Genomic DNA, 27,331 nt, shown 5'->3' with positions numbered 1-27,331 from the left:
AGGTACGCCTGGTGCTGTTACTGCCTGTTGTCCTGCAGTCTTCGCTGAGCAAAGGTCGATCCACTGGCTTGATGGTGATGCTAGAGTGTGGGATATGTCAGACCATCAATTACAAGTAGAGGCATTATGCCTCATGGATGCACAGTTTTGAGTTGCTAGATTGGTTCTAAATCTATACCATTTGGCATGCACTGAGACACACAAGATGAGTTTGTCTCCACAAAGGACTATACAAGAAACAGATGGGTGAGAACAAGGTCAATTAGTTTTTTCCCTCTTGTTGGCTCTCTTGCCATATGCCACAGGTCTAGCCTAGCTATGTCTTTCAAGATTTGGCCTACTCAGTCAGTGGATGTGGTGCTGGAAAAGCACAGCAGGTCAGGCAGCATCCGAGGAGCAGGAGAATTGGCTTACACCCGAAACGTCTGGCCTGTTATGTGCTTTTCCAGCACCACACTCTAGACTCCGATCTCCAATTTCTACAGTCCTCACTTTCTCCTACTTAGTCAGTGGTACATAGACACATCACATACTGATGGTGATTGAAGTTTCCAAAATACTGTACACTGCCCTTTTCTTCCTCTGTTAAGCGCTGAACATAGAGGAGAACTGATTCACCAGCTGAGGGGTCGTGATGATAGGTAGTAAGCAGATGTTCTTGCCCCATGTTTAGCCTGTGTTAGAACCCTTGCTGAGTTTTCATTATTTTTATTTTATTCTTTTATTGATTTTGGTTTGAAGCTGTGAACTCGGAATTGCTAGCTGGGAATGACTTACAGACCTTGAAGCAGCCTGTAAAAGGAAAAGAACAGACAAAACAAGCTTCTTTGGATTGACAGGCCAGCCCTGGAGGCTAGTTGCAGGCTGAACCTTGATTTAAAAAGGTTCCAACAGACACAGCTACCCTGGGAAGAACATTATTCTTAGACAGCAAACTTTGACTACTAACAAGATTAGTACCTGATTTTTGAAATTCTCATCCTCATTTTCAAATCCCTTGCTGGCTTTGCCCCTCACTCCCTCTAAACCCCTCCTGCCAATAAGAGATATCTGCACTCCTCTAATTCTGGTTTTTTGAATATTCTCAATTTCAGTCGTCTCACTAATGGTAATCCTAAACTCTGGAATTGTCTCTCGAGACTGTTCTAATTTGCTTTTCTTCTTTAAGGCACTCTTTAAAATCTTTTCTATTCATCATTTGTACTTAACGTCATGTGACTGACAATGTGTATAGGGTATAAGCAGGCATGGAAAGAGTTAAACTCTGAGTTTTGTGAAACAAGCAGCTCAGCTGAGCATGACTCAGATCAGGTAAGAACTTACAGTTAACAATGTAAGTTAACAATGTACCCTTGCTGGACGCAAGGGTAAAAAGTTGACAAGGTGGAGAAGCAGTCATTATGTAGAGGGATTTTACAATATTAGAAGCAAGTTTAGCAAGTTGAAAAGTATTCATTATGGGAAGCCAGTTATTTATTGTGTAACAGCAGATGGCTTAGTCTTTACTATTGACACTCACTGATTGTAAGGTCACTTAATGAATATGTATGTTGCCTTATCTGGATGCTCCTCCCTGTAAAATGACTATATAGTTTATTGAGAAACTGCTGTTCCAGAGAAGACTGTGAACTCATGTCTCTGTGCACATGAGCGATCGTTCTCTCTCCCACCAGGGTCCAGAATAAAGATGAAGGAGGTAAAACTATACTGTGTTGATGAGCGGTTTTCTTTGACAGTGGAAGGGGTTGGAAAATGGGACGACAATTCCACAGCAATGCAAATAAATGTGGCTTGGCTTCAGGTTATGTTTTATCATTCTAACATGAAGCACTTTGGGGCATTCTATGACAATAAAAAGGTGCTTATAAATACAGCTTGTTACAGAAATATACTTGCAGGTCTCTGCCAAAACACCAAGCAATTACTATGCACATTTCCCCTCCAATTGCACTGTTCGGATTCAGACAATTACTTGTAAACAAACATCGAGCAATTTCTTGTGACATACTCTTGAGTAACATGTAAACAAATCAAAACATTAGTTCTTTTATTGCAATTTGTACTGTACAAAGTTAAGTATTAGCTTATACCCTATGGAGATAAGTTAAATCATTTTGATACGGTGGCTCAGTGGTTAGCATGCTGCCTCACAGCACCAGCGTCCCAGGTTCAAATACAACCTCAGGCGACTGTCTGTGTGGAGTTTGCACATTCTCCACATGTCTGCGTGTGTTTCCTCCAGGTGTTCCAGTTTCCGCCCACCTTCCAAAGATGTGCAGGCCAGGTGAATTGGCCATGCTAAATTGCCCATAGTGTTTGGTGCATCAGTCAGAGAGAAATGGAACAGGGTGAGTTACTCTTCGGAGGGTCGGTGTGGACTTGTTGGGCCGAAGGGCCTGTTTCCACACTGTAGGGAATCTAATCTAATCTACCTGGGAATTGTTTCTGGAAATCTGGAAGAGATCCTGTATTCAACCACATAGCAATTTTGCATGTTAATTGAGGTCTCATGATGTCAGGCTCACTGGTCTATAGTTCCCTGGCTAGTACTTACCACCCTTCTTAAACAGTGGCACCATGTTAGCCAACCTCCAGTCTTCCGGCACCTCACCTGTGACTATTGATTATACAAATATCTCAGCAAGGGGCCCATCTTCCCTTGCTTCCCACAGAGTTCTGGGGCACACCTGATCAGGTTCTGGACATTTATCCACTTTTATGCATTTCAAGACATCCAGCACTTGCTCCTCTGTAAGAAGGACATTTTTCAAGATGTCACCAATTATTTCCATACATTTATTTCTTCCACGTCCTTTTCCACAGTAAACACGAATGCAAAATATCCATTTAGTATCTCTCCCACCTCCTGCAGCTCCACATAAAGGCCGCCTTGCTGATCTTTGAGGGCCTCTTTTCTCTCCCTAGTTACCCTTTTGTCCTTAATGTATTTATAAAAAGCCTTTAGATTCTCCTTAACTCTATTTGCCAAAGCTAGCTCATGTACCCTTTCTGCCCTCCTGATTTCCCTCTTATGTATATTCCCACTATCTTTATACTCTTCTAAAGATTCATTTGATCCACCTTGCCTATTCCTGACATATGCTTCCTTGTTTTTCTTAGCTGAAAAAGCGCAGCAGGTCAGGCAGCATGCAAGGAGCAGGAGAATCGACGTTTCGGGCATAAGCCCTTCTTCAGGAATTCCTCAAGAAGGGCTTATGCCTGAAACATCGATTCTCCTGCTCCTTGGATGCTGCCTGACCTGCTGCGCTTTTCCAGCAACACATTTTTCAGCTCTGATCTCCAGCGTCTGCAGTCCAAACTTTCTCCTTGTTTTTCTTAACCAAACCCTCAATATCTTTAGTCATCCAGCATTCCTTATACCTACCAGCCTTTCCTTTCATCCTAACAAGAATATACTGTCTCTGGACTCTCGCTATCTCATTTCTGAAGGCTTCCCATTTTCCAATCATGCCTTTACCTGCGAACATCTACCCCCAATCAGCTTTTGAAAGTTCTTGCCTAAGACAGCCAAAATTAGCCTTCCTTCAATTTAGAACTTCATTTTTACAAATCTGGTCTATCCTTTTCCATCACTATTTTAAAACTTTTGGTCGCTGGCCCCAAAAGTGCTCCCCCACTGACACCTCAGTCACCTACCCTACCTTATTTCCCAAACGTAGGTCACGTTTTGCACCTTCTCTAGTAGGTACATCCACATACTGAATCAGAAAACTTGCTTGTGCATGCTTAACAAATTCTTCTCCATCTAAACCTTTAACACTGTGGCAGTCCCAGTCTATGTTTGGAAAGTTAAAATCCCTGACCATAACCATCCTATTATTCTTACAGATTGTGGGTGGCACGGTAGCACAGTGATTAGCACTGCTGCTTCACAGCGCCAGAGACCCGGGGTCAATTCCCACCTCAGGCGACTGACTGTGTAGAGTTTGCACATTCTCCCCGTGTCTGCGTGGGTTTCCTCCGGGTGCTCCAGTTTCTTCCCACAGTCCAAAGGTATGCAGGCAGGTGAAATGGCCATGCTAAATTGCCCATAGTGTTAGGTAAGGGGTAAATGTAGGGGTATGGGTGGGTTGCGCTTCGGCGGGGCGGTGTGGACTTGTTGGGCCGAAGGGCCTGTTTCCACACTGTAAGTAATCTAATCTAAATCTAATCTAATAACCGAGATCTCATTACAAATTTGTTTCTCAATTTCCCTCTGACTATTAGGGAATCTAAAATACAATCCCGGTAAGGTGATCATCCCTTTCTTATTTCTCCGTTCCACCCAAATAACTTCCCTGGAAGTATTTCCGGGAATATCCTTCCTCAGTACAGCTGTAATGTCATCCCTTATCAAAAATGCCAATCCCCCTCCTTTCTTCCTCCGTTTCTGTCCTTCCTGTAGCATTTAGATCCTGGAACATTAAGCTGCCAGTCCTGTACATCCCTGAGCTATGTTTCTGTAATAGCTATGACATCCCAGTCCCATGTTCCTAACCATGCCCTGAGTTCATCTGTCTTGCCTATTTGGCCTCTTGCATTGAAATAAATGCAGTTTAATTTATCAGTTCTAACTTGTTCTCTGCTTTGTGCCTGCCTGCCCTGACTGTTTGACTCACTTCTTTTCTCAACCGTACCAGTCTCAGATTGATCTCTTTCTTCACTATATCCCTGGGTCCCAACCCCCCACTTTAATAGTTTAAATCCTCCTGAGTAGGTCTAGCAAATATCCCTGCCAGTATATATTCCAATTCAGGTGCAATCCATCCTTCTTGTACAGGTCACTTCTACCCCAGAAGAGATTCCAATAATCCAAAAATGTGAATCTTTCTCCCATATACCAGCTCCTCAGCCATGCATTCATCTGCTCTATCCTCCTATTCCTACCCTCACTGGATCATAGCACCGGGAGTAATCCAGATATTATTACTCTCAAGGACCTCCTTTTTAAATTCTGGCCTAACTTTCCAAATTCTCCCTTCAGAATCTCATCCTCTTCCCTTCCTATGTCATTGGTTCCAATGTGGACAATGACCTCCTGCTGGTCCCTCTCTCCCTTGACAACATTCTGCACCCTCTCTAAGACATCCTTGATCTGGCATCAGGGAGGCAATACACCATTCTAATTTTTCGCTGCTGGCCACAGAAATGTCGGTCTGTGCCTCTGACTAGACAGTCCTCCAACACAATTGATCTCTTGGAACCCCACATACCCCTCATTGCATTACAGCCAGTCTCAATACCAGAAACATGGCTGTTCGAGCTACATTCCCCTTGAGAATCCATCGCCCCCTACATTTCCAAAACAGCAAACTTGTTTCAAATGGGGATAGCCACAGGAGGCTCCTGCACTACCTGCCTACCTCTCCTACCTTTCCTGGAGTTAACCCATTCATAGCATTGCACCTGCAACTTTTCTCCCTTCCTATAACTGCCATCCATCCCACCCCCTTGGCTCTTGGAAATTCCTCACTGCCTCTAACTGTCTCTTCAACCGATCCATTCAATCTGATAGGATTTGCAACCAATGGCATTTATTGCAAATATAATCCTCAGTAACATCTAAACTCTCCCTAAACTCCCACATCCGGCAAGAAGAGCATATCACTCTAAAGGCCATTTCTTCTTCTTTAAATTTCCAAACCCAGAAAATAGCACTGTCTTATTCCTCTACAAAACACTGCTCCAGGCTAACTTAATACTTATGGCTTAAATTTTTAATTTTAACCCAGAGACATATCTCAATAAAACATATAATCAAGAACAAACCCACTTTATTCACTGTAAAGCAACACTTAAAAATATTCACTTAGATGTTCCTGTGTTGTTACCTCTCCCAAACTGGTTCCTCCAAGATTAGTTGTGAATTTCACTGTTCGTTAATTTTCCCAGATGCACTCCAATGTCCCGCTATACATGAATTCAAACAGCAAAGGCAGTAACTGTGCAGGTTCATTGCTGTGTTGATTAGCAGTGTGGGGTGCTCTGGTTTCCTCCCACAACCCAAAGATGTGCTTGTTAGGTAAATTAGCCATGCTAAATTGCCCACAGTGTGCAGGGATTTTTAGGTTAGGTGCATTAGTCGGGGTAATTGTATAGTAGTGGAGAATGGGTTTTGGTGGGATACTCTTCGGAGGGTCGGTGTGGATCTTTTGGGCCCAAGGACCTGTTTCCACACTGTAAGGATTCTACCAATGTCCAATTCGACATAGTCTGAACTAGGTTCTTCACTGTGTTGCAAACAGTAACATATTCTCCTTTTGCTTTCCTTTCCTGTCAAAATACCTTTTGAGCACATTCTTTCTGTCTGGAGTCCTTACCAAATTGTTCACTTCATTTAATCATCTTTCGACTTGATAAGGTCCACTAAACCTTACTTTAAAAGGTTCACCTATCACTGGAAGTAAAATTAACACTAACTCAGTTAGCAAAATTGCACGTTTTGATTTCTTGGCTGCCTCCTGTTTCATCATAAGATACCTTTAAATGCTGTCGAGCCAACTCCCTTGCTTTATTTAACCATTCCCTAAAATTTGACATAGTCCAAATATGTGGTCTCTGAATGCTAACTCAAATTTCTTCTTGATCATTCATGCCCAAACAATAATTCAATGGATTGAATTTGGTCGATTCATTTGGTCCATCTCTCATGGCAAAAATTACAAATAGAATTCTTTTATCCCAATCATTCAGATTGTCTAGACTATAAGCCTTCAACATGGTCTTTAATGCCTAATGCAGCCTTTCTAGCACTCTCTGCATTTCTGGAAGGTATGTCATGGATTTGAACTGTTTTAGTCCTAAACTGTCCATAACTTCCCTGAATAATTTTGAGGTATAGCTTGACGCTTGATCTAACTGTACCTCTATGGGTAGCCCATATCTAGTGAAAGTTTTGAGTAACTTTTACAGTCCTTTTAGCTATGATATTGCGAAATGGAACGACTTCTGGAAATCTAGTGTACACATTCATTATTGTCAACAAATACTGATTTTCACTTTTTGTTTTAGGTAGGAGTCCTATGCAACCAATTAAGACTCTTGTAAATGGTTCCTCAAATGTAGGAATGGGTATTAAAGTGCAAGTTTTATTAAGGCCTGCAGTTTTCCCATTACCTGACATATACAATATGTCTGGCAAAATTCAACTACATGCTTATGCAGTCCAGGCCAGTAAAAATGTTTTTGTATTTTAGCTTGAGTTTTTCTTACCCCTAAGTGACCTCCCACTGGTAGTTCATGTACTACCCGCAAGACCTCCTTTCTTTAACCCACTGGCAATCCAACTTGATGAACTTCTGCCCATTTCTCATCTGCCTGAATATGTGATAGACTCCATTTCCTCATTAAGACATCTGTTTTAAGATAGTTGGACTCGGGGAATCATGCAGATTCTTCTTCAGTGTACACTTTTTGATACAATTGCTTCAATATTTCATCTTTCTGTTGTAACTCAGTTAGTTTCTGAGCTAAAAATATCCACTCTGTCCTTCACCTGTTCCTGTTTGGTCCCACAATTTGATCAAACATGGTAATTGATAATTCTAATTCAACTTTCTTATCTGTATTCTTTGATTTGTCATGTTTCAATTGGTGATTTTGTGACCTTATTACCACACGGTCAAGAAAAATCTCAGGATATGCTTCCCGTAAATCTTCAGTTGTCTGATTTTCCACTGGCTTTTCAACCACAGTAGGCAGCACTCCGACATGTGACCCAGCTATATCATTAGCAAGGACAAATTGTAATCCTGGAGCCAAGAGTTTCTCCAGTACTCATACCATTTCACTGGACACTTCAACCTCACTCTACATAACTGAGCACTTCTAATCTCACCGTGAATTCCACATTCAACTTCTAAGCTACATATCTCATCTCTTACCATCAAAGATTGACATGATCTCTTAATATTGTAACTTCTTTACCTGTTGCTCCTGGCCTATGTGAGTAAATCTTACCTTCGCAAGTAAATGGTTTAAGACCACCTGGTACCTCCTCCTTAATCAACTTCCAACAAGGTTGTACATTCTGGTGTAGCATTTTCATTTCCACTGTGCTTTCCCTCACCACTTCAACAAAATTCACTGGCTTATCCTGTTTTCCTACATCTGCCTACCTGGTGTTTTTCCTAACCCATCAATACTGATGGGTTAGGAAAATACATGTGGCCTACTTTATTGCAGTGAAAGTACTGGGGCTTTTCAACTTCTTTCCCCTTCAAGGGTTTCCTTTTTAATCTTGTGGTGACTTACTTTTATGATCTTCACCAAGATCTACTTTTCCTTTATCATGTGAGGATTTCTCTTTTCCCCAATTTCTATCTCTCATGAATTGAAATTGATGTTGGAAGCCAAACTTTGATTTATGAACCAACTCAGTCATCAGCCATTTCGGCTGCTATTTTAATTCTCTGCTCTTCCATGAGTTCTCACTATTTCAGGAAGTGAATTTTTGAACTCCTCAAAATAATCGTCTCCCTAAGAGTGTCCAATATTTGCTCTATTTTTAATGCCCTATCCACCCATCAAAAATACATTCAGTTTGAAAGGATCAAACAAAGTATGTTTGACCAGGGCCCCTCCTTTGACTCCTGAAACATTGTCTGTAGGCTTCTGGTACATACTCATATGAACTTAAGGTTGGTTTCTTCATCTCCTCATACTGCTCAGATATCTCCTCTAATGGTGATACAAGTACCTCACAGGCTCTACCTACAAGTTTTGCTTGGATCAACAAAACCAACGTGACAACTGGCAAGTGCATGTGTTTGGTCACCTTCTCAAAAGAGATGAAAAAGGCTTCAACATTATTCTTATTAAATTTAGGCAATGTTTGGATTTGTTTAAACAGATCCCCACCAGGTCTTTGGCTACGATGGGTTGGCTCATCCTCACTATCTTCCTCACTAAGCCTACCTTCTACCTTCACCTCCATCCTTTTAAGCCAACTTTCCTGTCTATCTGCCAATTTATGAAATTCAAGCTCTCTTTCTTTCTCTTTCTGTTCTGCTATGGCATTCCTCTCGTTTTCTTTTTGTTCTGCTAAAGCGATTCTGTCCTTTTCTTTTTGCTCTGTCTGGGTGATTCGTTCTTATTCTCTATCTACTGCTTGTAATCATAATTCAAAACTATTTCACTCCATTTTCTCTTTCTTTTTCTTTTCCCTATAATGCAAGCTGCTTCATTTTCAATTCAATTTTAGCCATTTCCAAAAGATTCTAATGGCATTTCCAGCAAATCTAAATGCGGAGCTATCGCTAAATTATTTCTCCTTTTCTCATAGATGAAGGCAACTCCAACACCAGCTTGTCTGCTAATTCCAGCAGCTTTGTTTTGTTCACCTTTTGTAAAGTCACTTCTTCAAGCTCCAAAAAGCTCTAAGTGATTGAAAGAGCATGAGTACTGTTTAAACCAACTGAATTTAACACGCGGAACAAAAGACATGAACATCTACCATTTGCCACCTTTGAATCCAACAACCGCATTCCCAAATTGGAACTTTCAAATCAATCCTGACAATAGCCCCCAATATGTTACGGACCAGGTTAGATCCCCGCAAAATATTTTAAGAAGGTAGCCCAGACACTAACTTCTCTTATTTTAAAGGCAGACGTGAAGTGGATATTCCAAGAGTGATGCAGCTGGTCAAACCACTTGAAGCAAACAGAATTTATTTAAACACTACAGTCGAAACACAAACAAAAAAAAAGAGAATTTAGAGCAACAACTATTTGAAAACCCAACCGATTCAATATAGCAACTTAACTAAGGAGCTGTTCCAACTCCTGTAACATCCCATGAACACATGCCTTGGCAAGAGGTAAATTCAACACAGGAGGAAACAGTTCCGAAAGAGATTTCAGACAGAAAGACAATCAGGAACCATCTGCGGAAGCTTGGAACCTTTCTGCACTGCAGCAACTTCTGAATGCCTGCTAAAATTAAACCAAAATAGAATAAAACCACTCCCCTGCCACTGTTAAAGTAGACAATTCAACACTTCTGCCTTTACAACCTCTCTTGTTAAAAAAAACAAGAACAAAATACTCTTGTTAAAGGAGCAGCAGCGTAACAGTAATTAACCTCCTGACTCCCCAAAGACTGACCACCACCTACAATATTAAGCATGTGATAGAGTGCTCCCCACTTGTTTGGATGGATTCAGTTTGAACAACACAACAAGCTCAACACCATGCCAGACAAAGCAGCCCACTTTATTTGCATCACATCCGCAAACATCCACTAATAACACTCAGTAGTAGCAGTGTCTTCTATCTATAAGATGCACTGCAGAATTTCAAAGATTCTCAGGTAGCATCTTGCAAACGCACTGCCACTTCCATCTAGAAGAACAAGACTAGCAACTGCACCTTTAAGCCACTCATCATCCTGACTTTGAAAATATATTGCCATTTCTTCACCGTTGCTGCATCAAATTCAAACAATTTTGTCCCTGATGGCATTGTGGTCAACCCACAGCAGATGGACTGCAGCAGTTCAAGGCGGCAGCTCACCACCATTTTCTCAAGGGCAACTAGAGACGGGCAGTACTTGCTGGACACCCAGCAACGCTCACATTCCATGAATGAAAAAAAATCCACATGTTAATTAGGAGTGCCAGCAATGCCGAAACCCAAGCATCAAGATTTTGAGAGTTACCATTGACCAGGAACTTAAATTGGACTATCCATGCTACAAAATCAGGTTCGGGACTAGATATTCTGCACGAACTCGCCACCCAACTTGTCAAAAAACTTTCCATTATCTTCAAAACAATTCAGGAGTGTGATGAGTATCCTTCACTTGCAGCTGCACCAATTTAGAGAAGCTCAAACTCATCTAGGTCAAAACAGCAAGCTTCATTCACACTCCAAGTCACCACTATGTTTGCTACACATATCATGTATAAGATGCAATGCAACAACTCGCCAAATTTCTAACAACATCTATAGACTAACAAATCTCTCCTTAAACATCGAGGACAGCAGACACACAAAGATCATCCAGCTGCAAGATCCCTGCAAGTCACACTATCCACCTTTATATATATAGATATTAGAACGTACAGCAGTACAACACAGTACAGGCGCTCGGCCTTCGATATTGTGCCGGCTTTTTATCTACTCTAAGTTCAAACTAACCTACATATCCTTCATTGTACTAATTATCATGTGCCTCCCCAAGAGTCGCTTAAATGTCCCGAATATATCTGACTCTACTACTACTGCTGGCAGCGTATCCCACGCACACAACACTCTCTGAGCAAAGAACCCATGCCTGACACCTCCCCAAAACCTTCCTCCAATTACCTAAAAATTGCATCCCCTCATGACAGACATTTCCACTTTGGGAAAACGTTGATTTTCCTGCTCCTCGGATGCTGCCTGACCTGCTGTGCTTTTCCAGCACCACTCTAATCTAGACTTTGGTTTCCAGCATCTGCGGTCCTTGCTTTTACCTATGAAAACTCCTTGTGTACAATCTCACAACAGAAGCAAGGTTTGCCTACAACTGAAAAATTAAGATACTAATGCCATAAAAATGAATGTGAAAAAATGCTCCACCCTCAACATGAAACACATCAGAAGTGCAACCATCATCCCCACAAAATAAACAAGGCTGACAAAATCACAATAAACCACAGTATTCACTGATATGTGGGAAATACAACAACTTTATAACGATGAAATTCAGGTCTTTCTTTCCTGAAAGAACACGGAAAATAGAAAGAAAGGAACAGTATAAAATCAGATTTAAAAATCTTAGAAGTTATTACAGTACCTAGATTTTTGTCACCAACATAGCCAGCAATGGTTATGCCGAGTCCATGAACATCTTTTGTAAGTTCCACATCGAATATTTCACCATCAACACTCTGACAACAGACTGGTTCAGGCTAATTAAAAAAACAAATTGCAATATTTATACTTTATACTCCACTTTCAAAAAAAGTATGATTATACTATAAATACTTCAATAAGATTCAAAATGCCAGAGAGTGGAAATGTGAAAATTAAACGGAAAATGCTAAAGATACTCAGCATCTGCGGTCACAGAAAAACAGAGTTAACCAATGTGTTTTAATGAAAGATCATCGAACTGAATGGGTATGATAGAATATGAGTTTTTATTATTTCTGATGAAAGGTCATTAACCGAAAGCATACTCTTTGCTTCTGTTTATAGATACTGCCTGATCTGCTGAGTATTTTCAACAACTCTTATAACAATAGGAATCAACAGAAAAAAAAACAAATCTTGGTTCCAAGTCTGTAGGACACAGTAAACCACTCAACTTTGAATTACCTTTTGAAATATAGCTACTTTATTGTTTACTGTTCTTTTATAGAAAGCATATAATCCTGTCAGTATTAATGGCAGCCACACAGTCTTTAGAATTCCATCCCTAAATCTCTGCCTCAAATCCATCTTCTCCTTAGAGGTGTTCCTTAAAACCTACCTCTTTGGCAAACCTTTTGGTCTTGTTCTTTTATGGTTGTTTCACATTTTGACTGCTAATATTCTTATGAAGCAATCTTGGATGGTTCATAACATTCAGAAGGTCTTATTGAAATACAAATATCCTTTTAACAGAATTGCCTCAATGGCAAATAGGAAATCACCAAAGTTAAGTATAGGAATTATAACATGTCTGCAAATTATATTCCAACTATTTTCGCCAAAAAGGCATAGGGAAAGGGATCTCAAATGATTTTCAATTTTATTGGCATGTGCTGACAGACTCTGGCTAAAGTTAAGATACCTTAATAAAATATGGTCAGCAATAGCCAATTTCTATTGCAATTAATTTACAACCTTCAGCTCATACAGTAATGTACACCAATATGACCACAATTGATCAGCCCATAATGGTGTCATTCCTATTTAAATGAAATTTAGTACCCAAACTGCTTTTAAACGAATACAGTCAAGGCAAATAAAAACTAATAATGTGGTAAGTATTCAGCAGGTCTGACGGTGCTTATGAAGGGCTTCAATTGCTGATCCTTCCTCAGAATTGGAAGTGCCAAGAGATGTAGCAGTTTTGTAAAATGGACAGTGAAAAGTGAGAGGGAAGAATGAACCAGAAGGACTGCAACATGGGAACACCACCACCTACAAGTTCCCCTCCAAGCCGCTCACTGTCTGGACTTTGAAATACATCATCATTCCTTCAGTGCCCCTAGGTCTATGTGGATCCTGCCAAATCTGTCAACTACATCCAACTATTGGTATTTTTACTTTCAGATTCTCAACATCCATTTTAATTGGTTGCATGTTTAGGCAAAGGTTATGGTGAAAATTGGCAAAAAGATTAAACTTTGCTCAAATTTAAGATCAATGTATCCAATTATGATTGAAAACTTGCTCGGCAAAAATGTATTTCTCCTCTCACAAGATCATTAACTAGAAAACATTTTTCTCACCCTGTGTTCAGAAGAAAACCAGGTATCATACTTGCCTCTTCCGCTACAGGAGGTACAGATGGTAAAGCAGGAAGTCCTTGAGGGGCAGCAGGCAAAGAGTCTTCTGCAGCTCCTCTAGCTATTACCAATTTCACTCGATTTCCACATTGCCTCAGCACCTGAGCCACTTGCTCACTACCCATTCCAAGTAGATCCGTGTCACCTATCTTTAGAATGTGGTCACCACTTTGAAGACGTCCATCCTTTAGCACAAATGAAGAGCAAAATAAGTATTTGTAATGGACACTGACTATCTAAAAGAACAAATTACAAGCAGAGTATTTTTGCAGTTTGCTCAGGAAGCGTCCTGTATAAAAGGATAATGACGATTTCTCCATGCTCATACTTATGAGATACAAAACATACTAAAAGCCAGATTTTAATTAGTTTAATCAATTTAACCTTTAAATGGATGTCCTTTTGGAAGGATTTGAGGAGCCATCATAAATTCACAATTGAAAGATCAATTTAGGAATGGGGGAAAAAGGACATCGAAGGTAGATTGCCAGTATCCATGACAGGAAATGAGAAGAGCAAATACAGTGGAAAAAATAACATAGAATTGGGATATTAAGAGTAATCTGCTAGCTAGCCTTGGGTATACATGCATAAATGGTTCACTCAGCTAATAACATGTACAGAGAATTAATTAACAGAGAATGTTAAGCAAAAAGACTAAGTTACTTAGATACAGTTCTACAATGAGGAGTGTGGATGAGGGGGTAGCTCAGTTGACAGCTACCAAATAGATCAGGCTACTTCTAAAATCACGAAGTTTCATCCTCATCTTCCTGAGTGAAAGTGCCTGCCCACACCACTCATACTTTAAAAAGGCACTTGACATGGCTCAGTGACAGAGAAATCAAGAATAATTTTCACCATGATAGTGAAAAGGTTTATAGCCTTAAAAACTTGACCTTAAAAATTTAGGCTAAAATGTACTTTTAAATTATAGAACACATTTGCTGCACACTAGAAAACAGACAGGCAGGGAGAATAAGACAATTAAGAACATTTGCCTTAACATCAATGAATCTATATAAACAGGACACTGAGTGATAAACGGTTGATCGTTTGTGAAATTAATAACAATGTTTGATTCTGAACTCGAAACAAAACTCAGTACTCTGTATCAACTAACTTCTGTCCCGAGTTATTGTCTTCACTATTACCTATCTAGTTCAGAACATGCAGTGTTTTTGTTCCCTTTTTGTATTTGTGACAGTACTGCCTTTGTAAACTTGTGTATAAAGATAGTCTGTTTGAGATAGTACAATGAAGTAGCCTGCCAGGGCTCTTGAAGGAAGAGCAATGTCATACTCTCCTGGGTTATTAGAATCCAGTTAGCCGGACTTATAGGTATTAGTGTTATGTTGTAACAGTGATGCTATTAGCAAATGAAGGGAATGATTAAAATTAAACTAAACTCTCTGTAAAAGGTTTTTTTATTCCAAACTACCAAAGGTACGACCTCCAGGAAGAACTGTGAGAGGTTTACAGGTTGAGTTCATAAGGAATTCCTTGGGCCATCTCAAATCTGTACTTTAACAATAGAGCCAAAGTACAAAATAAATTTGTCAGTGTTAACATTTCAATTGGAATTTGCGATTCAAAACAGGCAGGCGAGCTGACAAGTACTTCGCACAACAGAAATTTTGAAACACATTCCACACAAGGATTATACATTCTAGAGTTATAGCAGATGGCAAACTGAGCATGACAACATCCCCAATTTATTTAATATACAGTTGTCCTACAATCAGGATAGGTATTCAATTAGTAATAGTCTGGGAGAGGGTGTTGAGTTAGCTTTAGTCCCAAACTCTTCTCAAGTCTACAGAAATTATTTGCTACTAAAACAAAAAAGAGTGAGAGAGAAAATATCAATCTGACATCATAATATTTGGTTCATGACATTCAATGAAGTAATGTCTCACAGGTACTCAAGGATTTTGACTGCTACTGAAAAACAGGGGAAAAAAAACAAAGCCAAATTCTAAGTTAAAGTTTTGGGATGAAGTTGACGTCTACATAGAATTATGTCATTCATTGAAACACCAAACGAGCTGGTGACAAGTCAGTCTTCTTTGCTTCAACTGACAGCTCATCACACATTGTCACTTTCAACAGTTGGCTGCATCAAAACTTCGGATCTTTGACCTGCCTCAGAACACTGCTTCACAAATTAAATTTATGAAGCTGAAGATTGCATTTCCATGTGAAATGGAAGTTGTTGTATTGTACTATTCCAACTGACCTTAATAAACTGATGTATTAACCGTGGCTCTATAGTCCCAGGGTTGTTTAAAAAAAAACTTCTGGCTGTATAGTGAACATCTTTCTATGTATGCTGTATATCTACTAATGATCAAAATGCAAGTGTCATGGTTTCAAATGCTATACTGCCACTCATCCTTTCCCCTTCAAATGAAGATGCCAAGGAGGATCACCTTAAAACAAAGACAGCTTCTGGGGAAGCAGGAATTAGCTAAGTTTTGAAATGATTGCACATAAATGTTTTTCGCTAATAGAATAATCCTATTAAAGTCAAGGATTTTGTATCGGATCATTAGAATCTCAAGTTAAACAAACTCAGATTTGCTTACCTGGGACCTGGCATATTGATTTAAAAGAAAATCCCTCTACCTGTTTAAGTCAGTTATACATAAAACTCTGTCAAGACAAAATGCTTGGCAGATATTTATACCATTTACTCACTCTCCAAGAATGAGAAAGACAATACAAAAAGCAGTCACGAAGAATCAGTTTAAGTTGATCAACAGTTTGTTCATTGTCCTAATGGAGAAATTATGAATGTCTTTAAAGAAGAAATGAAAAGAATCTTGGGCTTTCAGTGTTGAGAAAGCACTTCAATCTATGTACATCTGTGTAGCAGTAGCCTCAGATCCTTAGTTTAAAATAACATTCAAGAGCCTGGGAACAGGAGTTGGCCATTTAGTCCCTTGAACATGTTCTGTCATTTACTGATCAATGATAATTGATCCGTAACCTAACCTTTAATGGACTTTTGCTTACCAAATTCAGTTCTAAGTATAAAACTGATCTGTAATCAATTGGCATTTGCGGAAAAGTTTGCAAAATTTTCACCTTTTCTGTGTACAAGTTTCCTGATTTTACTCTTCTACAGTTTTACAGTTATAAGTGCAAATTTTTACTCCGATGCTGTCTGGTCCTAAAACTTATAATTGTCCCATAGGTTTAGACATCCCACCCAACAAATAATATCGACCTATTCTGTCTTTTCCTTTTAAATGCCTTGAAAACTTAAATCAAATCATTCTAAAGGTTCTAAACTCCAGATGTCAAAAAAATAGCTTCTGAAATCTCTCCTGGTAACCAAATCCTCGTAATCCAGGAATCATTACTGTAAATCTACACTGCATTCTATCTTCATTGCTCATAATACTCCAGGTGTAATCAAACCAGGGTTTTACACAGATAAAGCATTTATTTTCTTCACCTATACTAACCTCTACATTTAAAGGCCAGCATTTCATTGTTCTTTTTGATTATTTTCTGTACCTAATAGCGGCATTTTACTGATTTATAAACTTAGATAGCAGATCTCAAACAGCAGGGTTTATGGCTTTTCACCAATTAGAAAATATCCTCTTCTATCCTTTTAGTCTGAGGATGGATGACCTCACACTTTCCTACACTCAAATCAAGTGGCACAATTTTACTTGTTCACTTGGAAAGGGTTAAAGCTGAAAAGGATTAAATACAGATTCAGTTTGAAGCATTTACACTAAAATATGTACAACAATTATCTTCCAGAGTAAAGCAGACTGATATGGATTTGCCAGGATTTTTGAACAGTTGTGTAACTTTTACAAGTTTCCAGCCTTCTGGCATCACCGAGGACTAGAAGATCTGACCCAAAGACTACACAATTACAATGCTTCCTTCTCTCAAGTAATGTGGGATACATCTACTTTGAGGACAGCTAGCCTTTAAGTATATACTAGGTAAAAACAATGACTGCAGATGCTGGAAATCATGTATCCTACCCAATAATCAACTGCACTTTGAGACACTTCTCTAAAAAGAGTAATCCTGCAGAAATGTAGCTAATGCACATTCCAACCAATGGGATAAAAGAAATCAGGCTCCAGGTGGCCCTTCCTGCGATGGGAGAATCCAATTTAAAATTAATGACCAGCCAACTACGTTGTTAAGACGTTATAACCGATGTCAAAGAGAAACCATGGGTGTTTTATTACTGAGAGAAATTTAAAAATTCCTTCAATCTTGAGTGATCTTCCCCTAGCTAGGAAAAGGGCTATAAATAACTCCCCTCCTGCATGCAGGATAGAGGGCATTGACTAAGGGTGCAGTTTCAGAGAAAGTTCATGAGCCTTTAGACATTGTCCAAAGCCACGAGCATTAAAGCTTAATCCTGGGATGTGCTATATTACAAATGAAAGAAAAAAGGTATAAGGAGAGTGGAAAGGACTAGTTACGGTTATAGGTACTGATGGGAAATGTCATGTTAAAACAGAGCAATAAAATGATTAGGGTCATTCCGGAATGCTAATTAACGCGGAGTACATTTACAGACTTCAAAGTCAGAGAAAGGGAGGCACCATGCATTTAATATACACAGAGTCATAGCATGTAAACAGACCCTTCAGTCCAACTTGTCCATGCTGACCAGATATCCAAACCTAGTCTAGTCCCATTTTCCAACTGTTGACCCATATCCCTTCCAAAACCCTTCCTCCTCACATATCCATCCAGATGCCTTTTAAATGTTTTAATTGTATCAGCCTCTACCACTTCTTCTGGCAGCCCATTCTACTCATGCATCACCCTCTGCATAATAAAATTGCCCCTTGAATCTCTTTTAAATTTTTCCCCTCTCACCTAAACGTATGCCCTCTAGTTCTGGACTCCACCATCCTAGGAAAAAGACTTGTTCTATTTACCCTATCCATGCCCCTCATAATTTTATAAATCTCTATAATAAAATCACCCCTCAGCCTCCAATGTTCCAGGGAAAACAGACACAGTCTATTCAGCCTCTCTCTGAGCTCAAATCCTTCAACCCTGGCAACATCCTTGTGAATGTTTTCTGAACCCTTTCAAGTTTTACAACATCGTTCCCACAGGGGAGACCAGAACTGCACACAATGTTCCAAAAGTGGCCTTATCCATGTCCTGCACAACTGCAAAATGACCCCCTAATTCCTACACTCAATGCTCTGACCAATGAAGGAAAGCGCATCAAATACCTTCTTCACTATCCGATCGACCTGCAACTCCAAGATCTCTTTGTTCAGCAACACTCCCCAGGACCTTACCATTAAGTATAAGTCCTGCTCGGATTTGCCTTTCCAAAATGCAGCACCTCACATTTCTCTAAATTAAACTCCAACTGCCACTCCTCAGCCCATTATCCCATCTGATCAAGTTCCTATCATACTTGGAGGAAACCTTCTTGACTGTCCACTACACCTCCAATTTTGGTGTCATCTGCAAACTTACTAACTATACCTCTCACATTCACATTATTTATACAAACAATAAAAAGCAGTGGACCCAGCACCAATCCTTGTGGCACTCCACTGGTCACAGGCCTCCAGTCTGAAGGAAAACCCTCCACCATCACCCTCTGTCTTCTACCTTCGAGCCAGTTCTGTATCCAAATAGCTAGTTCTCCCGGTATTCTATGAGATCGAACCTTGCTAAGCAGTCAACCGTGAGGAACCTTGTTGAATGCCTTTCTGAAGTCCATGTAGATCACGTCCACAGCTTTGCACTCCTAAATCCTTCTTCAAAAACTCAATCAAGTTTATGAGACATGATTTCCCATACACAAAGCCATGTTGACTATCCCGAATCAGTCCTTGCCTTTCCAAATCCTTTCCAACCTGTCCATGCCAACCAGATATCCCTACCCAATCTAGTCCCACCTGCCAGCACCGGACCCATATCCCTCCAAACCCTTCCTATTCATATATCCATCCAGATGCCTTTTACATGTTGCAATTGTACCAGCCTCCACCACTTCCTCTGGTAGCTCATTCCATACACATACCATCCCCTCTGTGAAAAAGTTGCCCCTTAGATCTCTTTTACATCTTTCCCCTCTTATCCAAAAGCTATACCCTCGAGTTCTGGACTCCACCACCACAAGGAAAATACTTTGTCTATTTAACCAAGCCCCTCATGAACCTATGTAAGGTCACCCCTGAGCCTCGGCGCTCCAAGGAAAACAGCCCCAGCCTCCTCCAAGCCTGGTGACATCTTTGTAAAGCTTTTCTAAACCTTTTCAAGTTTCACAACATCCTTCCAATAGGAAGGAGACTAGAATGGCATGCAATATTCCAACAGTGGCCTCGCCAATGTCCTGTACAGCCGCAACATGACCTCCCAACTCCTGTACTCAATACTCTGACCAATTAAAAAAAAGCATACCAAACGTCTTCTTCAATATCCTACCTACCTGTGACTCCACTTTCAAAGAGCTATGAACCCGCACTCCAAGGTCTCTTTGTTCAGCAACACTCCCGAGGATCTTACCATTAAATGTATAAGCCCTGCTAAGATTTGCTTTCCCAAAATGCAGCACCTCACATTTATCTAAACTAAACTTCATCTTCCGCTTCTCAGCCCATCTGATCAAGATGTCACCTGATCAAGATCCTGTTGTAATCCAAGGCAACCTTCTTCGCTGTCCATTACACCTACAATTTTGGTGTTATCTGCAAACTTACTAACCATATCTCTTATACTCACAACCAAACCATTTATATAAATAATGAAAAGTAGTGGACCCAGCATCGATGCTTGTGGCACTCCACTGGTCATAGGGCCTCTAGTTTGAAAAACAACCTATGCGGCTTACGAAGAGGCAGGCATAGCTGGAGCCCATGCTTCCTACGAAGAGGCACGCACTCGCATGGGCTTCAGCTATGCCTGCCTCTTTGTAGGATATGTGGAACAGTCCACCTTCCGCAGCTACAGTGGCACCACCCCCCACCTTTTCCTCCGCTACATCGATGACTGTATCGGCGCTGCCTCGTGCTCCCACGAGGAGGTTGAACAGTTCATCCACTTTACTAATACCTTCCACCCCGACCTCAAATTTACCTGGACTGTCTCAGACTCCTCCCTCCCCTTCCTAGACCTCTCCATTTCTATCTCGAGCGACCGAATCAACACGGACATTTACTATAAACCGACCGACTCCAACAGCTATCTAGACTACACCTCCTCCCACCCTGACCCCTGTAAAAACGTCATCCCATATTCCCAATTCCTTTGTCTCCGCCGCATCTGCTCCCAGGAGGACCAGTTCCAATACCGAACAACCCAGATGGCCTCCTTCTTCAAAGACCGCAATTCCCCCCCCCCCCCCAAGACGTGGTTAACGATGTTCTCCACCACATCTCCTCCACTTCCCGCTCCTCCGCCCTTGAGCCCCGCCCCTCCAATCGCCACCAGGACAGAACCCCACTGATCCTCACCTACCACCCCACCAACCTCCATATACATCGTATCATCCGTCGTCATTTCCGCCACCTCCAAACGGACCCCACCTCCAGGGATATATTTCCCTCCCCTCCCCTCCCCTATCAGCGTTCCGAAAAGACCACTCCCTCCATGACTCCCTCGTCACTGCATCCACTGCACCCGATGTGGCCTCCTCTATATTGGGGAGGCAGGCTGCCTACTTGCGGAACGTTTCAGAGAACACCTCTGGGACACCCGGACCAACCAACCCAACCACCCCGTGGCTCAACACTTCAACTCCCCCTCCTACTCCACCAAGGACATGCAGGTCCTTGGACTCCTCTATCGCCAGACCATAGCAACACGACGGCTGGAGGAAGAGTGCCTCATCTTCTGCCTAGGAACCCTCCAACCACAAGGGATGAACTCAGATTTCTCCAGTTTCCTCATTTCCCCTCCCCCCACCTTGTCTCAGTCCCAACCCTCGAAGTTAGCACCACCTTCCTAACCTGCAACCTTCTTCCTGACCTCTCTGCCCCCACCCCCACTCCAGCCTATCACCCTCACCTTATCACCCTCACCTTAACCTCCTTCTACCTATCACATTTTCAACATCCCTCCCCAAAGTCCCACCTCACTACCTTTTATCTTAGCCTGCTTGGCACACTTTCCTCATTCCTGAAGAAGGGCTCATGCCTGAAACACCGATTCTCCTGCTCCTTGGATGCTGCCTGACCTGCTGCGCTTTTCCAGCAACACATTTTCAGCTTTCATTTACATAAACAATGAAGCAAAAATCTGTCATTGAGGCTGGTTAAATGCATTACAATTTTGCTCTATCAAGGCTTCCAAGTATCAGTTTTATTTTCAGCAACACTCCACTGTGCTCTTCCTTGGTTGATCCTTGACAGTTCCAGTTTGGAAAATCCACACATGGCTTGTTAAAACTAGAAAGTTCACTTGAACTTTGTCAACTGACATTTGAATATATTAATCAATAACCCAACAGCTGAACATGGATTCCTTTCTTGGCTTTTCCCCATTCTTAAACCTGGAAGGAATGCGGTTCCCTAACAGTTTCTATTTTTTGAAATTTTAATCCTCCATCCTCAGCCAAATTTGTTGAATCTTAGCAGTTAAAGTGCACTCTTAAGAGTTAGTAGAATTCCACGAATAAAACTGCACTTTCTATCTCAATAAAACTACGAAGGTGGGTAGCACTGATGCAATTACATACTCAGCAAAGCAACTGAATTTTAAAACTCTTACCAGGTCAGCAACTCCTCCAGGTAAAATAGTCTTCACAATTACACCAGTTGTTCTTCCACCGACTATTCCAAATCCCAAACCACAACCATCATTTACTAGCTCAATTGTTTCAACAGTCTGCCAGTGGACCTGTTAGGGATAAAACGCAGTCTGCAGTGCTCATATATACAACACAATTCTATGTCACTACATTCAAATTTTGATAAAGGCAGATAACACATCTACTCAGTGTACTATATAAACATATACCTCTACAAAAGCATATATACAACAAACCACTTCAGGTTTATGGAGGACAATAGTAGGCATTATTCAAATATCAGTCTCCTATATGGACCGCTGAAGCAGCTGAAATATAAAATTAACCTAGGTACCTCAACCAAAACAAAACCCTGCCGCATGCATCGCACAATCTAATTCTACAATAGCTTCATAAAATAATGTGTATTTACATTTTTCAAATACTGTTGGCGGTAAAAATGAAATAAAAACTGAAGAATAAACTTTAATAAAGAGACCGTCATTCTGCAAGTTTATAAAAGTCACTTCACATTTTACCCTCATTATTGAAATGATTTGGAGACAATCTTTCAATGTATAATTTCAGTTACATCACACTGCAAATTTTTGCTATAAATTCTGTGTTACGATCGAGCCCTCCACTATCATCTGATGAGGAAGCGTCGCTCCAAAAGCTAGTGTGCTTCTAATTAAACCTGTTGCACTATAACCTGGTGTTGTGTGATTTTTAACATTATTGAAATGGTTATGTTTCCCTTTTCTTTGTTAGTGTTGGGGCTACCCATGGTTCTTTGTTAATATAAAATGGCTGTCTGTGGATTTTAGTTGATGAAAATGGCTAAAACTTGTTAGCTAAAGCAGTAATTTACATTGTCAGAATGGCCTTTGAACTCATAGCAATCAGATAAGGTACAAATCGCAAAAATCACACAACAGAATGTGAATAAGAAGCAGCAAAAAAAGGTCACAGGTTATAAAGGAACAATTCTGACAAAGGGACATCCTTGAGAAGTATTGATTGATTCACTTACAAGAGGGGCTCCTAAGTTTGCTGTTTAATATGGAAAACAGCAGGGGAGGATAGACATGACTCACATTAGTCAACGTCCTTTAGATGATTATAATCGCATATAAACTAATATATAATAAGAATAATGGATTTTTACCTCTAACCAACATTAAGGGATTTAACTGAATTCCTATTGACAGAGCCTGAGACAGTAAGGAGAAGCCCTCAGTCTATGAACAGGGAGACTTGAATAACAAATGCAGAAGTCAGCAGCCTTGGAATGTGGTTGAATAAGATGCATTGTGAGAATACACAGATGGGTCATAAAGGTGTCTGGTGAACATCATGAGATCATGGCAACTCTTGTAACTGTCCATCAGCTGATCACAGTCACAACTGATGTGAATGAATCTGTATGTAATCAATAATATGGTCTACTTGTAAATGCTAAGGCAGATTGAAAACACATACTTATGTCTTTCCTTTGTTCAATGAAGCAGCTTCTGGACCCCCAGAGATTTTCTGCTTACCAATCTAAAATAATAAAGCTCTTGCATTGTGGAAGTGGATGTGGATCTTCAGTGATTCAATTAGTCACTCTGCTCAAATAAATACACTATCTACAAAACAAAATGAGCTTGGACAGCAGGTTGGGAAGCAGAGAGACAGTCACAGGAGGTAGAAGAAAGAGAGAGACAAATAATGTAGTAGATGTGGAACAAAACAGCCTCGACAACAGAGTCAATATCATGAAGACCAAAGAGCACATCAACATAGATCAAGACATAAGCAGCAGCAATGACGAATGCAAGGTCTTGGCTAGTAGAAGGTTAAGAGGATGGTTTTGGTTTTAGCAACATAAAGCTAAAGGAATGTTGTCCCATTTATTCCTGTTATATAAGCTGCTGCAAGCTTACAATATCTTTTGGATCAATAGAAGAGCTGTTACATAATTACTAGATTATATTTAGCTATATAAAGGTAGGTAAAAACAAGGACTACAGATGCTGGAAACCAGAGTCTAGATTAGAGTGGTGCTGGAAAAGCACAGCAGGTCAGGCAGCATCCGAGGACCAGGAAAATCAACGTTTCATCAAAGCCCTTCATCAGGAATATTTAGCTATTGCAGAGCGTTTTAATATATATTGAAAGGAACCACATATACCCAGTAAATGAGTGTGCACCAAGACTGCACACCTGGTACAGAAGGTTGTGGTGTGGGAGAAATCTGCTGTAGGTGATGTAGCATCCAAGTTGCAAGAAGTATAAGCAGAAGCAAGAGACTGTACAACTGTTAGTAGTAAACTGGAGGGAAGGAAGTCTGATAAGCATGAAATAATCAGTGATGTGAAACATAACAGGGGTTAGCACTGCTGCCTCACAGCACCAGTGACCAGGGTTCAATTCCCGCCTCAGGCGACTCTTTGTGTGGAGTTTGCACATTCTCCCTGTGTCTACGTGGGTTTCCTCCGGGTGCTCCGGTTTCCTCCCACAGTCCAAAAATGTGCAGGTTAGGTGAATTGGCCATGCTAAAATTGCCCGTTGTGTTAGATGAAGGGGTAAATGTAGGGGAATGGGTCTGGGTGGGTTACGCTTCGGCGGGTCGTTGTGGACTTGTTGGGCCAAAAGGGTCTGTTTCCACACAGTAAAGTAATCTAATCTAATCTAAAACAACTAGATGACTAAAGGAAAGGGGCTGCAACAAATGAACATACTATAATACAACAAAGCACTGTGGACACTTGAAATCTGAAACAAAAACAGAAATTGCAAGAGAAATTCAGCAGATCTGGCTGCATCTGTGGACAGATAAGAGTTAACATTTTGAGTCCAATAAATCTTCAGATTTGAAAAATGTTCACTGAACTTGAAATATTAACAATGCTTTCTGCCCACAGATGCTGCCAAACTTGCTGAGTTTCTCCACCAATTTTTGTTTCTGTAACAGAGGGATTCAGTAGTGTGTGTGGTGCAAAAACAAATGAGAATAGCAGCAAAATTGTGTTTCTGACAAGAAAGCAAAATATTGAATGCAGGATTAAAATGTTTTTTTTAAATGTAGTAATAACAATTGTCTTGGATGAGATGAGAATACTACTTAAAATACTCTGACACAAAGACAAAATTTATGTTTAAGAACTGGTTTTCTGAAAAGATATGATAGATGTGCCAATGGTACTTCATAGTAGCACACAACATAAAATAGATGGCTGCTCACATTGGGAGCACCAATTTCGACTGAAGTCTCTGCAAGTGTGAACAGAATGTTGATACTATTTCATACAATTAGTAAACATACATTCCTAATAAACTCAAAATTAGCACTAACTAAAAACCATGGCAGCAAGTTTAGAAATATGCTTAAGAATATTGCACCAAGACTTTTTTCTAATAAATAAGATTTTACAAATTTCCGTTCCTCTCCCATCATACTTACCACCTGCAATTAAGATCACAAGGTGGAGTGCTGATGGGTATGGTGGCAGGAAGAGAAGGTGTCCTACTCTCAGCTCCTACTGCATTCTCCACAGCAATATGGCTAACACTGTAATTTTTGTTGATATTATATAGAAAACCATTTGCAGCAAAATTATAATGGTTTTGTTAACTGGACTCAAGTATGCTTGAAAATGAAAGACAGTCAGCATAAAATCACATTTAATGTTTTCACACATCAGATTTACTCAAAATATACACAAATGAATAAATGAATTTTAAAATTAAAATTCAAAATATTCAAGAAACATGGTTTTAAGTGCTGTGAATTAGATTATCTATAACATCACCTTTCTTTGTGCTTTCAACCACCTCCTCAATGTACCTCCTAAATGCAACTCAACTTGCATTTCATACACTTACTAAACTTACAGTAGAAGAATGGGCAGAGAGTGTACTTGCATCCGATGGTGTACGTGAAGCTCCTGGACTAGTCAAACATGGAACAGATCCTCTGGCAACCACTAACTGAATCTGTTCAGTGGCTTTCTGCAGGAGGTCAATAGCTTGTTGATGGGTGACAGTCTGGTCTAGGACCTGTCTGTTGATAGCTAGGATTTGGTCTGATTCCTTTAGTTTGCCATCTCTATTAAAAGAGTATAGAGATGAAATATTTAATGTCATTTATTATACACCATGTTTTAATGATTTTCATTTCCCATGGTTAACTTCAATAAATAGTTTTTTACAATTTCAAACAAAACAGAATGTTGTCTGTGGCCTAAATTTCAATGTAAACTAATGCATCACGAGTAGGTTCCATAAAGAAAGCAAGGAAAAAAAATAGTTTCAGAGCTTTTAATAACCACGAAATGAATGACATCAGCACTTAAAAAGAAAAACTTACTTAACTTCTTGCCTACAAGTCATTTCATTGCACAATTTCCATCGAGGGGATCAAAAACGTAAAATCAAAAAGTTTAAAAATCGATTAAAAAAACTGTAACAAATTGGTGTTACAAGTATATTTTAGATTAGATTACTTACAGTGTGGAAACAGGCCCTTCGGCCCAACAAGTCCACACCGCCCCGCCGAAGCGTAACCCACCCATACCCCTACCCCTACATCTACAGCTACCCCTTTACTGTCTAATTCTATAGCTTTTCCTATTATAGGGCTGTATTAACTAAAGCAGCTCTGTAATGCGCTCTGAGTGCTTCTAGAAGCATGAAAGGAAAGACTTTAAACTTATGAGACAGACTAAAAGAAATTTGCCATGTTCACATCCAATCACGCCAAAAGGGGTTTTATCTGTACATAACATGACTTTGGTAAATTCGACTTAATAATTAGATTAAATCATGTAATTTACATATGTTTGACAAATTCATCTTGTAATTAAGGACAAAAGGGTAACTATAGAGAGAATAGAGCCCCTCAAAGATCAACGCAGCAGCCTTTGTGTGGAGCCATAGGAGATAGTGGAGATACAAAATGAGTATTTTGCATCAGAGCTTACTGTGGAAAAGGACATAAAAGATATAGAATGCAGGGAAATAGATAGTGACATCTTCAAAAGTGTCCATATTACAAAAGAGGTAGTGCTGGATGTCTTGAAACACATAAAAGTGGATAAATCCCCAGGACCTGA

At 40.2% G+C, this 27,331-nt stretch overlaps 1 protein-coding gene across 23 annotated transcripts in view; it reads right to left on the bottom strand.

The window, feature by feature from the left end:
• LOC140487612 (multiple PDZ domain protein) overlaps window positions 1-27,331 on the bottom strand; it is a 359,969-nt gene that overhangs the window by 244,799 nt on the left and 87,839 nt on the right. For 19 of the 23 annotated variants that reach the window (XM_072586923.1, XM_072586922.1, XM_072586963.1 and 16 more), the window contains 4 exons: window positions 26,103-26,325; window positions 22,214-22,342; window positions 13,462-13,668; window positions 11,782-11,896 (listed from right to left, as the gene is read on the bottom strand). In XM_072586923.1, the coding sequence (XP_072443024.1) occupies window positions 11,782-11,896; window positions 13,462-13,668; window positions 22,214-22,342; window positions 26,103-26,325 (674 nt within the window). The remainder of the gene's footprint in view (window positions 1-11,781; window positions 11,897-13,461; window positions 13,669-22,213; window positions 22,343-26,102; window positions 26,326-27,331) is intronic. The other 4 variants (XM_072586947.1, XM_072586990.1, XM_072586979.1 and 1 more) reach the window with 2 other exon arrangements.

This window comes from Chiloscyllium punctatum, chromosome 2, assembly GCF_047496795.1.
Source record: "Chiloscyllium punctatum isolate Juve2018m chromosome 2, sChiPun1.3, whole genome shotgun sequence".
Taxonomy (NCBI): Eukaryota; Metazoa; Chordata; class Chondrichthyes; order Orectolobiformes; family Hemiscylliidae; genus Chiloscyllium; species Chiloscyllium punctatum.
Note: the sequence above shows the minus strand (reverse complement) of the source record. Positions and strands in the feature narration are given on the sequence as shown.